The 17780-nt window shown below is 45.7% G+C and overlaps 1 protein-coding gene across 1 annotated transcript in view; it reads left to right on the top strand.

Moving 5' to 3' along the window:
- FMN1 (formin 1) overlaps positions 1–17780 on the top strand; it is a 259418-nt gene that overhangs the window by 144280 nt on the left and 97358 nt on the right. Inside the window, exons 4-5 of the mRNA XM_078659450.1 lie at positions 3780–4450; positions 17165–17315. Coding sequence (XP_078515576.1) covers positions 3780–4450; positions 17165–17315 — 822 coding nt within the window. The remainder of the gene's footprint in view (positions 1–3779; positions 4451–17164; positions 17316–17780) is intronic.

The raw sequence follows: 17780 nt of genomic DNA, 5'->3' as shown, positions 1-17780 counted from the left end.
GGAAACTCTGGTAGGACAGCAACGAGTTACGTGACATAGGTTTACGGTAAAGTTCACTATGCAGGCCTCCTATTCCTGCCTGGATCAAAATATCCAAAAATGGAAGTTTAACACTACTTGAATCCATTGTGAATTTTAGAAATTGATTCCGTGAGTTGAGCCACGTATGGAACTGTTCTACTTCTTCGGTTGAGCCTCTCCAGATGACTAAAACGTCATCGATGTATCTTTTCCAAAGTAATACATGATGTCGAAAAGGATTGCTCTGGTGGAGAACATGATCTTGCTCGAACTGGTGCATATATAGGTTGGCTAAACTGGGGGCAAACACACTCCCCATCGAGGTCCCAGAGACCTGTAGAAAAAGTTCATCCTCATATTGGAAAAAAATTTCTGTCATTGCCAACCTGGCACATTCCATGATAAAACCTACTGGTGTGATTGTGTTCAGTTCTCTCGATTCAAGAAGTGCCCTTATACAGTCCAGTGTCTCCTGCTGCGGAATGCATGTGTATAAAGACTCGACATCGAAACTGACTAGGAGGTCAGTCTCCATGTCGAATTCCACTTCTGACAGTAATCTCAAAACGTCACTAGTGTCCTTCAAATAGGTTGGAGTCTCTGCGACGATCGGTTTCAAAAAGAAATCCACAAAGGTAGATAGAGGCTCTAGAAGGGAGCCTATTCCTGATATAATTGGTCGTCCTGGGGGTGGCCTCTTGTCTTTATGTATTTTCGGCAGACAATAAAAATAAGGTGTTACAGGATGTGGAGTATTCAAGAATCTCGCCTCTAAAGGTGTGACCCAACCTTCACTTGATGCTTCTTCAATGAGACATTTGATCTCGTTGGATAACCTTGTCGTGGGATCCTCTGTGAGTCGGCGGTAAGATCTGGTGTCATTAAGCTGTCTGCGACACTCAGTTCGATAGGCATCTGTGTCCATCAGCACAATTGCCCCACCCTTGTCGGCAGGTTTTACAGTCAAGGATGCATCTTTGGCCAAATCCATCAGGGCAATTTTTTCAGCTTTCGTAACATTCTGATAGATGTTCCGTTTTTGTTGATTAAGGTTGTTGATGTCATGAGTTACTGCTTGTTCAAAAGCAATCACTCGTACTGGAACCTGATGACTCATCGGTGTATATGTAGATTTAGGTCTAAGGCCAGTGTTGCGATCCGGGGGTTCCATATTCTCTGCCTCTTGACCGGTGTTGAAGAAGTGGAGACGTATCTTCCGATAGAAGTATTCCAGTTCTCGTCTCAAAGTAAATGGGTCACAATTGTTGGTGGGAACAAAACCTAACCCTTTATTGAGGACGGATGTCTCATCTGTTGTTAAGATACGAGTGCTCAAGTTGACCACTAAATTGCTGTCCCTGTCCTTGATGTGTTGGTCTGTGGTTGCCCTGTGTGTGCTGGATTTGTTTCTGGTGCCCAATGTACTCCCTGTTGTCCTCTCCTCCTGCCGCGGGTCCTGCCACGGCCCTGCCACAAAAAAGACTGATCTGGATAGAATTGGGGGAAATTGGGCATGGGGTAACCCATTGGGGGTGGACCCATAGGGGGTTGCTGATAACCCCAAGGGGCAGGGGGCCACCATTGGCCGGCATTGGGGACAAACGTATTCATCCCTCGCCCTCTGTTAGATCTCCGTTGGTTACTTCTCCCTCTACCTCTACCAGTAGTCCCTGTGTTTGTGTTGTTTGCATCACTCGAATCTGAGTCTGTACCAGAAGAGGAATAGTTAGAGCCATATCTTTTGCCTCTAGGGTTGAAATCTGGAGCCACATAAGAGTCACTAGTGTAAGGATAGGCTGCCTCCATGGAAAAACGAGCCAAATCCTTCTTGAATTTATCAATTTTGTTCATTAAGATGTTGTCTCTTGGTCAGTTGGTCACAGTCACGGGTCTGCGAGGAACGCACAAAACATACAAGAACACCCATGCTCAAGAACCCAACTCTGTGATCTCCAACGCCTGTTAGTAGTTTCGCAGGGGTTACAAATGTCCCTTGGCCTGGAGGTCAGAGGCTGCAATGAGGCATACAGTTCACTGGTAGTGTCGCAGTACATTAGGATGTCTAGTCAGGCTTTGGACGTAGGCAAATGTCTGCTCCTCCCAGGAAGAGCGATTTTGCATTTAGCTAACAATAATGCAATAGCAGTGAACTGTCGGACACTCTATGGTATATCCTGAACACAGGCCAGTAATGCTAGAAACGGGTATGGCGCAAGGTTGGTATGAATCATCTGGGCTAGACGGGTGAATATGGCACACCACAAGGTCTCAATATGACTGCATGTCCACGTCATATGTACGAAATCAGCCGCACCGACATGGCATTTAGGACAACTAGAGGATCTCTTTGGGTCGAGCCGTGTCAGGGTGCTAGGCGTAACAAAGGCTCTAGATAAGAATTGGTACTGTATGAGTTTGTGGCGGTGATTGGGCGAGATTAGATGTGTTTGAGCACAGCAAGCAAACCACATTTTATGGGTCAGGTGGCACCCCAAGTCAGCTTCCCAAGTCTACCTTCGTTTCCCCTTGGGCTGCATCAGAAAGTATGCGGCATACGCAAGTATGGTACAGCTTGGAGACCAACCTCCTCCCATCGCTGTCAGTGATCAATAGTGTCCGAGGGGGAAACTCTTCTGGAGCCAATGGGTTTGTTGGGATCAGGGCCCGCAGAGCACTATGGTGACGTCGCAGAATGAAGTGGACAATATAGGTGGCATTAGTACCCAATGCATTTGTGACTTGATCTTGCTTCCTTTTTTTGATGATCCTGAAGTTGATGCCATTTATGGCACAGAAGCCAGTCACATTATGTTGCTTGTAAACATCTGATCACTGACCGCAAGGAACTGAACCTCCTTGCATCTTTTGCATGTTAGATAACTGGGTGCTCTTTGCAAAGAGTCTGGATGAGGTAAAGGATGGTTTAAGAGTGGATGGCTACTTGATAGATGCCTCCGGTTCATTCAACAGAAATCTCCATTTGTACCACCAAAGAAAGTTAAATGTGGGGGGAGTGAAGTGTTTGGGTAGGGACCTAGGGTGTAGGTGTGGATTTATAATTTTAATTTGTGGGATCGAATGAATAATTCCTGCCTCATGAACAAGACAGAACCTTTAGATGTAAGTCTGGAACAAGGAAGGCTGTTGATGACGTGTTGTGCATCAGTGCATACAGAACCAATGTACAGTGCACAAAAGATGAATGAAGAAGGCCTCTTGTTTATGTCGGGGTTCATTATACTTGTGTGGCCCTTCACCTTATCTCTTCACCAGCCCACGCCTAAAATAACAAAAGGGGCCTTCTGTGTCATGAGCTAGTTGAGATGATGTGAGAAGGATTGCATTTGAGGTGGGTAAAAATAAATGTTGACTGTGCGACATGCATGAATGTAGCTGCTGATTGATTACATGATGATATACGTTATTAACCTAAGATAATGTGATGCGGTGCACAGAACCCACAATCCTCTGTTGTACCCAGTGGTTCCTTTGTGCCCAGAATATCCAATTGACCGATATAAATTTCAGTATTAACCACAATAGAGCTCTTTATTGGCTCTTATTTCAGCATACTATGATACGCTGCCATAGTTTGATCTTTAGGTTGATTGTTTCTTGGTGTTTGTGTCTGTATATGGTTCTTATAAAACATGACCATGTGTATAAATTTGCAAGTGCAATTCATGGTAGGTGGGGCATGTGCTTGAACAATAGGTTTTCAAGACTTTCCTAAAAGTGCTCTTGTTTTTGTCCCACAGTCCCAGTTTGAAGTTGAGATCTTCAACGTTCGAGGAGAGCAGGCAGTGTTAACATCGAGGCTTGAGGAAGACATTGAGAACCTAAAGAAGGATTTGGAATACCGTCTCAGCAGAGGTTCTGGGGAGGCAAGAGACGCTTGTGTGTCAACGGAAGATGATAACCCCCCTAGGACGTTCCGAAATGTTTGCATACAGACCGATCGCGAAACCTTCATCAAGTCAAGTGAGGATGACAACAAGGCGGTAAAGAACAGTCAGATCGTGCCCGGGAAGCTGAACATCTCCTCCTTAAATCAAACTATATCGAACTCCGCGGAGAGCAAGGAAAGTGGTACAGTTCCTCCTGCCCCTCCTTTGCCTCCATTTGGATCTGGGGCACCTCCTCCTCCTCCTCCACCACCACTACCACCAGGTAGTGCCATTCCACCACCTCCCCCTCCAGCACCCCCTCCACCACCAGGATTTGGGCCCCCACCTCCACCTCCGCTGCCTGGTGGTGGCCCCCCTGCACCACCACCACCGCCATTTCCTGGGTCTGTAGTACCACCACCTCCTCCCGGGCCTGGATTTTTCAGAAGCGGTTTCAATAAAGCTCCACGGAAGCCTGCTGTTGAGCCGAGTTGTCCCATGAAACCTCTGTACTGGACTCGAATCCAAGTGAAAGATGACAGGTGAGTGATTCCACCACTCTTACTAGCTATCGCCATTGAGCAGGTTGTGTGGGTACGTATAAATAAGCAAGTGAGATTGAGGGAACATTGTCAAGCTCCTTGGAGTGAGTACGCCATTTGAGTAAACGTGAACTAGATTAGGAGTTATGTTACACTGTGGAACTAGAATGCCAGTGGAAAACCATTTTGCCCTTCTTTATTGCTTCTCTTAGATTTGCCCTGGCCATATTACAGAAGGATTTTTGCACCTGGGCCAAAATTAGATCCTAGCATTCCTTGCTTATAAATCAATGTATATAGGGCAAGGATTTTCCAAAAAAAGATCACCTTCCATGAACAACCTGCATTGTTTTTAGGATAAAAATGGATGGTTATAATTTTGCCTCAAACATAGTTGCTTTTATCAAGTTTGAGAAGTGGAGAAAACATATGTTTGTGGCATGTGTAGCTGGGGATACACATGCTGTGCATACTTCCTCCACCTAGTGTTTGGCTTGGACGTGTACAACTGTTTTTCTTCAAAAAAAGGCTTTTTGCTTCAGGGGACCTAGTGGCGCCACTTATTTGGGGTATTGTGCATGGGCATCGGCTCCATTGTTAGATTGTTTTTTCTCCGTAGTCTGTTTCAGATGTGTAAAAGTAAGCTCTGGTTTGACGCTGTGTGGTGTTCTTGCTGGGCTTCGGATCCATTTCCTTGTTGATTGTTCCAAACAATCCTGCTTTCCTGTTGGTCTGCACCATCACACACCTTTCTACTGTGTTAGCCACCAAACTCTCGACTCTCATCATCCGGGTCGAAAATGTCCCAGTAATAGAAAGAATTCCATTCAGTTTCAGTCCTAGTTGCTACGCCAGATACCCAAGATCTGGACTCCAGGAAGTCTGCAATCTTTGCTTGTATCCCGAACACCGCAACGACTCTTGTTCGGCATGGTCCTCACACTCATGGCCCAGATCCCTGGGACAGCTATACTATAGAACCCCCCACAGATACAGACCCTGCTAAACCCTTTCTTCATACCGTGAGGTTCTGCATAGGGCTGCCGTTTTCACAATGTATAGTTCCATTTGCAGCAGAAAGAGGATCATTTCATAGTGAAGACCAGGTTCTCTACCCAACGCTTCCTCTAATGCCTCCCCATGCCCTAAGAGGTTCTCAAACCTGTGACAGAGATTTTTAAGGAACCAGTTAAGGCAAGAGTTATCACGCATTCGTGGGCTGGAACCCCCTGACTCTCTGGTGGTTCATTTAGACAGGAAACGCGCTAACACAGAAGGCACTGGTAGTGATCCCCCTCCTGACTGAGAGAGCAAGAAAATAGATGCTGGTGGCAAAAGCTCACCACTTCCATTGGCTTACTCCCCCCCCCCCCGTACGACCGCGCCCACTGGGATCAGATGGCAGACTTGATAGAACATCTGCCTGAACAATACCACAAAAAGGAGCCACTATTGGCAGCAGAAGGAGAGGTTATTTCCAATACCAAGGTCCACTGCGCTCTGGATGCAGCAGCCTCAGCATTAACACAAGCATCCTCTTGAACCTCCCTGCATGGCTGCGCATTTCAGGGTATAAACCAGAGGTCCAGCAGCACCTCCTGAATGTCTCATTTGATTCTTAGCCAGCATCTCTTTGGCCCTCAGGTCGATGAGATGCTTGAAAATATAAATAAAGATACTGATACGACCAAGCCCATAGGCACCATCCGAACACTACCTCTTGAGGTTCCATTTCGCACTCACAAGACCCCCACTCCAGAAGCCTCTTCTACCTTCAATAGACCAACACAACAAACCTCCTTGTGGGGTTTTTACAGGGATGCCTAGAGGGGCAAAATGGCATTGGTAAAGGCAAGGGCGCAGACTTAAAAGGGTCTGTCCCCCCAAAACAGTGACGATCTTCGGTTTCCCTCGATCACACAACAGCTGTTTGGGGAACATTGCAGGGGTTTCTACCCCACCGGTGGGAAACCACCTCAAACTGTTGGGTTCTACATATCACACAAGAAGGGTATTGTCTGGAACTCTATCATACACCACTAAACATACCCCCTCGACAACACAAACTTCCCGAAGAACATTTGCGACTTCTTCACGAGGAAGTGCAGGCTCTCCTGGACAAAGGGGCCCTAGAGCAGGTTCTGCCTCAACACCGCGGAAAGGGCGCATATTCCCTCTATTTTCTTATCCACAAGAAGGAAGGCTCACTCAGGCCCATCCTTGATCTATGGCCTCTGAACAAATACATCCTGATCGAGCACTTTCACATGGTGACTCTACAGGACGTCATACCATTACTGCAGAAATGTGACTTCATAACCACCCCATATCTGAAGGGCGCCTAGTTCCACATAACCATCCACCCAGCACATTGGATATACCTAAGGTTTGTGGTAAGAATGTTTGATAGTACCTGGAGCAGAAATTAATTTATCGTATAAAGAAGGATGGTGTGACCGATCGAACTGGACATTTGAAGGGAAACAGCCATTACAACGCTGCTGTTTCCCCGCAATGCCATTACATCACAAGCGTAACAACGCATGCAATGTAACAACGCATAGCCATTACTACACATGTTTTTAAATTGCATGCGATGTTACAATGCATGTGATGTAATGCCATCCACCCCGTTGTGAGGAAACAGAGGCTCTTCCGTTTCCTCACAACAACGTGCACGTGAAGCAGGAAGCAGGAGCAGAGACAGCGACGCTGGAGAAGAACCACGAGGAAAGAGGTAAGGGTGATTGTGCTTGGGGTGGGAGTAGTGTGGGTAGTGGGTTAGGGTAGTGTTGTTGTGTTTTAGTGTTTAGGGTAGTGTAGGGGTGGGAGTAGTGTGGGTAGTGGTTTAGGGTAGTGTTGTAAAGTCATAGTGTTGGACGGTTTATCATATGAAATCAAATCATGGGGTATTTGTTTAGCGCACATATCATTCGGAAGTCTCATGGCACTTGTGGATGACTTTAAAGATAACGATTCAGAAAAGGGGGTGGTGATGAACAGAGTGTCTGAATTAAGCAGACCACTCTTACCCAGTCCAAAGATCAGGGCTTGATCCATCACCGTTATTTAGCTCACTGCCCCATCCCAGCTCAGAACCTGGCTATATGCAAATTAGTCTGTCCCTGGCCCAGTGCATCATGGGAACAGGGCAGACCAAACTACCAAGCCAATTCTTCACCAGAAAGGAGACAAGCTTCCGGGGACCGGTTTCTGGCATTTCAGCTGTCGTCGGCCCGGCTTGCTTGAATCCTGATGGAGCAGTGAGCAAGGGACTCATGTCTGAGTATACCCTGCCACACCTATAGTGGCCAAAAACGATTCAGAAAAGGGGGTGGTGATGAACAGAGTGTCTGAATTAAGCAGACCACTCTTACCCAGTCCAAAGATCAGGGGTTGATCCATCACCGTTATTTAGCTCACTGCCCCATCCCAGCCCAGAACCTGGCTATATGCAAATTAGTCTGTCCCTGGCCCAGTGCATCATGGGAACAGGGCAGACCAGACATTCTTCTGGCTTAAATTTAATGGGTGGCGACTTGGTCTTCATTGCAGACTTGTGCATGCCAATTTTGGCTGAGGCACCGGTGATAGATACTTTTGAAGAGTTCTGTTGCATGATCTCCTTGGTTATTTGAAAGTTGTTTGTCCCACCTCCCGGAGGATATTACTTTGGACCGCGTTCATAAAATTAGGAATTTGCAATAAGAAGCATTTCTTATAGGAAAGTTACTTACCTTTGGTAATGCTATATCTGGTTCATACTATCTCTTCCTTCAGACTCCTCACCAGCCTCCCTCCTTCTATGAGGAGTTAGTATTGTTTATAATAAGATCCCCATGTATGTGAATGTGCTTTTGTTGTTATCATGGTCATTAAAGCTGTGTTGTTCCTTCTCTGAATAAAAAAAATACAAGGAACTGATTCATGGGTTATAGGGCCACAATATGCATCACATTGTTGTGCCTGGAGGATAATCCTAAGGTGAGAAATTAGGAGGAAAATAGATTAGCTCCTAGAAATATTACCAGAGATGTCCCCTTTTTCTTTAAGGAGTTTCTTCTCTGGGTTCACATTATAAGGAGTAGTTTGGTAGGTATGTTGCCTTTGTGCACACATATGATACTTAAGCCACAGAACCATTCCATCTTGTAGCATCTCAGAATCTGAGTACAGAGAGTCTGAGCTCTGGATGTCTTCTAAAGATCACCTGATAACACCGTGCAGATCTATCTGCGTGCTCAATAGAGACCACTTTAAAACAAATTGCGCACATTAAGTGCAGTATAATGTGATTTATCTGGAACAGTAGAAGCGCAGGAATGAAAAGTGAATCCGCCTGAAATGGGCCACACACGGTTTCCAATAGGTGCTGAGACCGTCCGTAATACCTTAGTCCACATCATCCTTCAAGTTAAAGCAAAGTCCAAATTATGTACTACTATTTGCATTGAATAAGCTGAACACTTAAAGTAAAATGAACGATGTCCGACTCTCTTTGGCGGGGAGCACTGGATGGGCAGGGGCTGGATGTGGTTATCTGGCTCTAGTGTCCTCGTTCCCCGTCTGACTGTAGCCTTTTCTGCAATTGTCTATCAGGATAGCAAGATCAAGTAGTCAAAGGCTTCTCATTTTGGTTTAGTGTTGTGCAAGGGGCGGAAGACTCCTAACTCAGCCCAGCAAAACATAAAGCTACACATCCCAATGGGAGTGCAGTGCAGTGTGCGATATTCTTGTCTACAGGTTCTGACTAAGTGTCCCACTATCTCTCTCATACTCACAGCTCCTGTGGTGCCATCAAGATCTGTAGTATTTAGAAGAAATAAAAGGTCATAGGCAACAACAGGCGCACAGGCATGTGACAACTAAGCGACTGTCATGTTAGGCAACCTGTAGGTTAGTTAGTATGAGCTTGAGTAAAACGTTTTCACTGTAGCAACATTACTTCCCTAACGGCAGTCTTTTGACTTTTGACTCCAGGTCCCATGTTGCTTGTTTGTAGGGAATGAAACTCAGCGCATCCTCTGCATGGCGCATTTGTCAAGTGAGTGTTGGCCGAGTCGTCAGGACCAGCTCAGACCTGCAGTTAGACACCACTCTCTTGGGTTGGGTGGGCGATTAGTGTGACAATCTGTTGATGATTGCCTATCTTCTGCAGCGTGTGGCAGGTTCTCTGATATAGTGGGATTGACAATCTTCACATGATATGCAGAATATCAACCAGCAGCCTCTCCGATCCATCTGAATCTGCTGAAATGGTGCCAAACAGAATACTGTTATTTGGGTTTTCCATATTTTTCATGTAGTTCCCCCCCAAGAACCGTGTATGGAGATATGGTGACTTTTGATGTCTTGGTCATAGCTAGTTGTGCTCCAGTCCGCTTCTTCTGGGTGGTCCGCTCACCGGAAACATGGCTAAGCTTCTGCTCCTTGTCCTGCAGGTCCAAGTACTGTTCTTATCTCTCTTAGCATGAAGGGAGGTTTATAGGCACCATGCAGGCTCACAGCTTCTCTAGCACACTGTGCATACTTCAGGTGGTGCCGGGTGGCTCCATGGAGACCTTGCACTGCCCCAGAAGTAACTGAACTCAGCTGCATTCAGGTGCCATTCCTTCACTCTGACCTCAGTTACATTCTTTCCGTGCCGTTCGACGTGAATCGTAAGCTCTGCTTCCAACTTTGTCTTCCAGCGACTTGAAAATGTATATGCATAGTGTACTAGAAAAGAAATGTCTCCCCGTCAAAACAGACTTGAAGCCGTACCATGCTAGTCACGGATCTCCAGGAGGCTTGTCCTTGGTGCTGGGTGTATGGCTATAGCTCACAGTTGTGCCAAAAGTATGCCCTGATGCACCTGTAGGCAATCAGGCAGCAGGATTCAAAGCTTTACACTGACAAACATCAGAAGTAGTCACGTTCAAAGAGGAGGTCCCGATCCCACTCCAAGTTGTGGGACAATCCCTTTCAAAGTCCTTGGGAAGTCAAAATCAAAGATGTCATAAGCACAAGAAAGCCAACATTTTTCAACCCCCTCTTAGTTCTCAAAGTCAGATGCGAAGCAACGAGGTCCGCATTTGAAGGGCCCCTTACCCCTAATGTCCTGCAGCTCAGGTTTTGCTCCACAACTGATTCCAACACACACAGTTCTCCGGGCTATCGTTGACTCCACAGTGAGTCGATGCCTTTAAAGAAGCCATGCTACAGGTTTTAAAGGTTTTAAAACTTAACCAGCACCCTCTGGAGCACATTTGAGCCCCATGCAGCCACAGGTGCTTCCAGTCAGACTTGCGCCGGCAGGTCTTCTCCCATTTATGGGCCCATATGATGCCCATCAAGATCACACCTGTTCCAGAGTCCAAGGCAGCACCCTCTACGCCAGTACCCAATTGACTCCACCGAAGGTTAGCTCGTACCCTGAACTATCATGGGCCCATGCCAGGCCTGTGTCGCATTATAAATTTCATACGGCACCGCCTCTAGCGATTGAAACTGCCTCTCAACCTTCTCGATGACTTAGTACAACCAGCTGACCCGCTTTGTAGCCACATCTGATGTGGTCCTGGGCTAACATGTTCCACATAATGCTGACCGCGGTGAGGAGGCAGACCGTTTACGTTCCTTAAAAAGATGGAGGACTTACTTAACCTTCAAAATGCTTGTGCGTCAGACACCTCTTCAAACGCTGAACTGGACTAGCCACCTGGCCCACCAATTGAAGTGAGCGCCTCTTTCCTATTGGTTGTGCTCAGATCAGACATTTCAGATTTACAAGCTGCCTACTGTGAAAACCAAATCTACTTTCCAGATGAGATCCTTCAACCAGTGCCAGCCTCCACAGAGCCCCTGTGCACTTTAATGCGGTGCTCACAGCCATACTAATGGTCACTTGGTCAAGCCAACGCTTGGCTCTTTTGCTCAAATTACCTGTGACCAGGACAAGAACTGGCCCCTTGTATTCATATAGTTCTGACACAACACCCCACACCTGAAAATCTGGTAGTACGTGCAAACAAACCAAGAATTCAAAAGTTTATCCTCCCAATCCCCCAGAATGAAAATCAAAGCATATGATGCTTTTGAAAAAAAATGTTTGTTTTTTTTCGAGCCTGGACCTATGTTCTTTGAATTCAGGGTGCCTTCTGGGCAGGTACACCTAGGCATTGTGGGAGATGGCTAGCAAGATCTTACTGGTCATTCGGGAGGACCTCAGAGCGATACTTGCCTAGACAATTCACAGTGGTCAGGCTGCATTAAAATATGTGCTGCGGGCCAGCCCTGACCACTCTGCATAAGCTGCACGTTTGGCTTCAGTAGAGTATATAGACCTCACGCTTGAATGCCCACAACTGTACTTTTCGGGGCTGTCCCTGATGGACATACCCTTTGATGGCTGTATGCCTTTTCAGGGAAAAGGCTTTTTCCACACGGGAATAATTTAAGGATAGTCATGCCACTGCACATTTTTCTAGGCGACTGTCACAAGCCTACCAATTTCATCAACCATATAGAAGGTTATGGGGCTATTTAGGAGGTTTAGCATGTCTTCAGCCCCAACCTTCAGAGCCAGTGTAGCAACCAACTCAGACTGTTCGTGGCAGAGGACACAGTAGTCGAAGCCGTTCACATAAGCAGGGGCATCAGTCATCCACTTTTCCTCCCCTGCTGTAGCAGCAGTAGGGGCTAGGTCTGATTTTTTTCTACTCTAGTTGAAATCCATCACATCCGATCGATGGGTGTTACAAATATTTCAGAAGGACTACGCCCTGCTTTTTATTTTGCCAATTCACTCCGTCGCACTTCCATTTCCCTTGTATCCAATTCTGAGGCACTAGGCTGACCTCCTTTTGGTCAGCAGTGTAATTCAGCGAATGCCAGACTCCTAGACAGGTGAAGGATACTAATCTTGATACTTCTTGTGCCAAAGCAGGACTCGGGCCTATACGAGACCTCCAGCTGTTGAACTCCTTCTTGAGGAAAACGGGCTCAGATGCTCAGTCTATAGCAGATATTATGCTATAGAAAATGGAGACTGAATGGTGTCCTTGAATTTGCAGCACCTGTGTGTTCATATACCCATCCTGTAGTCCCACAGATCCTATGGCTCATGGTGTGACTGGAACACTCAGTTTCCTGGACTGATTTTTGGCCTTACATTAGCCTCTCAGGTGTTAACGAAAGTGATGGCAATAATCGCAGCTCCTCTTCGAAGGTTTATGGATACATGTATCCCTGAACCTCGACAACTGGCCCCTTAAGGTGTGCTCACTGTAGTTAGTCACAAAACACCTCCGTACAATGGCTGTGCTCTTATTTTTTCTGGTGTTTTCCATCAGTGAGCCGGAGTCTCACCTCAGTAAAAAATTCCCCTTATAGGGGCTAGCCTATATATGGTGGCATTCCATGCCTTTTGTCCTCCATTACAGCGAGCCTGGGACATTTAGGATCTCGTTATTTCAAGCTTAGTCCCCTGTCAAGGTGAGGATGATTTTGAGGCACATAGCCTGGCACATCCTCCTGGTCCAGTGTGCCAGATGGCACGTGCATGCTCCTCAGTGGAACCTCAGATTTAGGTGAGCTCAGCATCTGGGGCAGCTTCTGATCTCCAGCGGAACATCAGCTCCATATCAATCTGTTGAAATTTTGTGGCCCTGAGAGCCTTTCTACCAACTATCTGATGGATGCTAGTTTAGGTCCTCACGGATAGCACAACCTCCCTTTGGAACTGTAAAAAGCTAACTGGATATGGTCCTGTGACCTGTGCCAGAAAGCCTTGCGCTTTGGGAGGTGGCTGACTCTGCTGTCGATTTGTCCTGGTGACCACCAACTTGGTGAGGTCTTGAACTCCAGATCGGGTGAGGTAAGCATGTGTAGACTGGCATACCATGAATGGCAACTTCATCCCAGGGAGGCACAAAGCATATTCGACAAATGAGGCATTCAGTAGCTAGATCTGTTTGCCCCAGGCAAGAAAGGACAGTGTCAAAGCTGCTTCGCACTAGAGCTCCCCAGGAATGCCACTGGGAGACGCATTCTACCTATGATGGGACACAATTCTCCTGTACGCATCCTGCCATGATCTCTCCTGCCTCGAGCTTTGTGGAAAGTCAAGTCAAGTCAAATCAGACCCACATCATCTTGATGGTCACAAATTGGGCCAGGAGAGTGTGATACCCCTTGAGTATTTACCCTCTAATCCAGCTACCTCTTCAGAAGGAACTTTAGTCTTAGCAATAGGGAAGGTTCCAGCACTCGAATCTCTGTAGGCTACGCCTCCATGCATGGAGATTGAGCAGTGATGACTATGTTCATTCAAGTTGCTGCCCAAGTTAGCGGATATTAACCCAGCAGCGAGATGTTCTTCAATAAAATCTGTTTGTTCTGGACGCTGGAAACCTCTTGGCATGGTGTGGGGACTGTCAACTTGATTTTCTACAATCCAAACTTTCTGATGTTATTGTTTGTTCTTTCTCCGGTGGTATTGGTGCTGGAATTGGGATAATGGATAGGTGCCCTCGAATTGAAGGACAGGTGCTTCAAAGTACTGATCCTGAAGTCACACAGGTGATACTTGCATTTCAAGATTTGTTCCACTGAAAACGAAGAGATGCCATTGGTTGCAGCATATATGCGCCGGTCTGGGATCTGGGTATTCCCTTACCTGGACAATTGGCTGCTCTAAGTGACTTCCTGCAGCTTGTGTTGGACCACTTTGTAATCTAAACTGTCTCAGATCTGGGATTATTCCATCATCTGAATATATTATATTTAGACTTGCAATACAGAGTTTGGGTGGAAACATGGATACCTGATTAAAAGATCGCATTTATGAAGGGAAGATAAGAGACGCAGCATCTCTTTCTAAGTCACGCCTGTAGCCCTGCAAGTACCTACAATTCATGCGGTCAGTATTGAATACATCTCTGAGAGCCTTCACACATCTCCACAAGATTTGGGACAGTCAGGATGAGATAAAAAAAATTCAGGTGCTTGGGTTGCAACCCTGAAGATTTTCAGCCTGCTGGATCTGCTAGTTTCATGCATTTTACTGGTCAATCGTGCACATGAGGGCTCTTCAGTGGTGCCTCAGCTTGTTATGTCTGAAAGACACCATCAGGATCTAACCCAACACTGACAGATCTTCAGTGATGGTCTGTAGAAGAGCACATATCCTGTGGAACGTCCATGGATGCTTCCACATAGCAATTCGCCCAGCCCTGAAGGCCCGTGCCCTACATTTGCAGTCTGTGCCCAGATCTTGGCAACCAATATGACCGTGATATAGTAGTGAACATATAGTGCCTCACAAGGTATTGTCTTCTCTGCCGGGAAACACCAGTGCTCTGGGCTTGGGCACAGGTGCACAAGATCTGTATGGTGGCCAACACTCTGTAGTCTCCTTGAATACGAAACAGGCAGCCTGAGTCAGCTTGCATCATGCAAGGATCATTCCCATCCCAGCAAACAAAGTTGATCGCTTTCACTTGAAACATCTGATTTTACCATGATACCCAATTGATTGGGGTGATCTGCATTTCTGTCCCATTATCTAATCCCACTCATTTAATCTTTCAGGTCCAGGGTATACCACTTTTTGAACACGAGTAGGGTTGTCCTAAATCCATTTACAGCCCTGATATCGAATACCTATTCTAATGCAAAATGATATTGTGCCTTCTGGAAAAGATCCCAGAGTGTCATGAAATATCTATTGCATCGCAAACACTGACCGGATTTGGGGAACTCTGAAAACCCTATTTCTTTTTTAAAGAGTGAAATACGTGTAAAAATAAAAAAAATATGGGTCATTCTAGCTTCTTCTCTTATTTTGAAGCTCTAAATGTATTGATATAGATTTTGCTGTACTGGTGGGTACTTGTGCTTGAAACTTATCATAGTACGAATGGCCGATGTTAGACACATTAGAACACATGCGTTATTCATCCCAACAACATTGGTCGGTGTGAATCGGCATGAAAGTCTAGTGAGAAATTTCACCAGGTCGTGACATTACTTGACCTTTGAGACCCACACTGTCTTCCTAGAATACAACCCTGTGACCCCTACACTGTGTTCCTAGAATACAACCCTGTGACCCAGCTAAAATCAAAGCAAGTGGATTAAAGGCCTGAGTTGTTACTATAAACATAAACACCCACCACCACTGTTTGTAGTTGCAGTTTCTGATATCCATAAACCCTCTGGAGCATTGCACGGTGTAAATCAGATTGTTAGTGTGGTTTGGTGTGCTAGTTAGAGAGTTTTGAATTGACGCTGACCTATCTCCTGCTTGCGTCTGATTGTTGGGGCCTTTTTCTTATCAGAGTAAGTGGGTCATCCTTCCTCATTGTATATTTTATTGTTGGTAACCATTTCAGTTATTATCCTGCCTGTTTTTAGGTTTGTGGATCCTCTACTCGTTTTTACTTACCATCACCCACTCCTCTTGCAGGAGATCCATCTTTACACTCAAACATTCTTGCCTCATGAATCCCTCCAGTTCTCCTTCATTAAATACATCTTAAATAGGCTTATAAGGTGAAGGGCTTGGACAAGAGTAATTCTGCAAAACCCTCTTCTCACAGCATCCTTCCATTCTAAAAGCAGAAGGCAGCAGCATCTTCTCTTCTTGGAAAAAGGGGACAATGTGTTCCTTCGTTCCTGGAAATGCAAGGTGGACCGATAAGACACGTATTGTCAACTCGTGGGATAGTAAAGTCATGAAGCCAGGCCTTGAAGGAAGAATGCAGCAGGAGGACCTTCCTGGAACAGAAAGACAAATAATGGAAGACTGATGTCCTGGAAGAAAGATGATGGGCGTGTTCCTCCCCGTGAAGGAATCCAGAGGAGACCGACTACTTCCATGCAGGAAGAGGAATACATGAGCCTCTTTCCTTCCTGCTTTCATTTCCTCCTTCCCCTCTTTATTCCTCTTCAGTTCACCATCACTCCCTCGCTTAATAAATGAGGCCTGAAGATCACTCATCCTCTAGAAGAATAGCATAGGGAGAATCTTCCAAAGTGCAACTTTCTACTTGTGTGTTTTACAATCCATTACTGATTTCAGGTTGTGTTGAAAACCAGACATCCAAGTGTTGGTTAAATACTTTGATTGGTTCCCTTCACTCACTCTGCCTTCTCACTTTTATGATGTTGTAGGTTCAATGAGTCCCTCTCGAACCATTTCAGTGTTGCTGCAGGGGCTTTGATTGCCTGTATAGTTAAATATGCTTCCTAAATTCTACATATAGCTGCCTGGCGTAGATTTCTTGTCAAAAGTTCAGAGATTTCTGGTCCCAGAGTTAGTCTGTGGCTTTCAATTGTGTGAGTAAAGGCCGGAGAGAAGCCTGTTTAACCAATAACATCAATAACAGGTCCTGGAACTGGCTAAAGAGCGTGTTTCAAGCCAGTAAGTATATCTCCTGTTGACTAACTGCTCAAAACAGTGTTGGTGTGTGTTCATTAAGTTACCTACTTTTGAGTCAACCACTTTGTGGCTTATTGCGTAGACTGTGTTTACAATCCTTGAGTGTAGTTCTTTGTAGGTGTGAAGGGATGTTGTGTTCCAAGGTTCAGAAGGCTTTCTGTGCAGCTGACTTTCACGAAGAGGTTGCACATTGGCTTTATTTTCTTGTGACCCTCCTGACTTATTGAACGTCCAATGAGATGACTTGATTCTGTGTTTGATGACCACTGTTCACATTTTGTTTGGCACAGCGTCTCTACCAAAACCACCCTTTGGGAGTCTCTGAAAGAGCCTAGTATAACTGATACTCAAGAGTTTGAGGAGCTGTTTTCCAAAGCTAGCCTTCAGCCGAAGAAGAAGCCGCTGTCGGATACTTACGAGAAGAAAGCCAAAGCCAAAAAGGTAACTCTTCGTAAGCTGCTGCGTTTTATACCTGTAGACCTTGTTTGACTGCTGTCGTAAGTACAATACCTTTCTGCCAGTTAAATATATTGTAGTGTCTGTAGCACATTACAATGCCTCTCGATGGTACTTATAGCTGCTGTTTCTTGATCATTTCTATAAGTGTCTTTCCTCATAATTCAAGAGTGTAGAGTTTTATCCTTAGTCAACTTGTCGGTTCTACATTGGAAGTAAGATGGATTCTTGTTCCAGCTATGAAGGGGCCATTCTGAGAACACGGCCCCTACACATTTCAGCCACCATCAAACAAACCAAAATTATAGAATAGTTGATGACTGTTATCCGTGCAGAAATTGGTAAAGTGAACTGCTTGTGTTCTCTCCACCTGATGGTCCGTTTAAGTCTGCTAAAGCTGCATAATGGCATTAGGCATTGCACACTGTTCAACAACACTGTGGTGATCTG

This window comes from Lissotriton helveticus, chromosome 9, assembly GCF_964261635.1.
Source record: "Lissotriton helveticus chromosome 9, aLisHel1.1, whole genome shotgun sequence".
NCBI lineage: Eukaryota > Metazoa > Chordata > Amphibia > Caudata > Salamandridae > Lissotriton > Lissotriton helveticus.
This window is presented reverse-complemented; position numbering and strand designations above follow the sequence as displayed.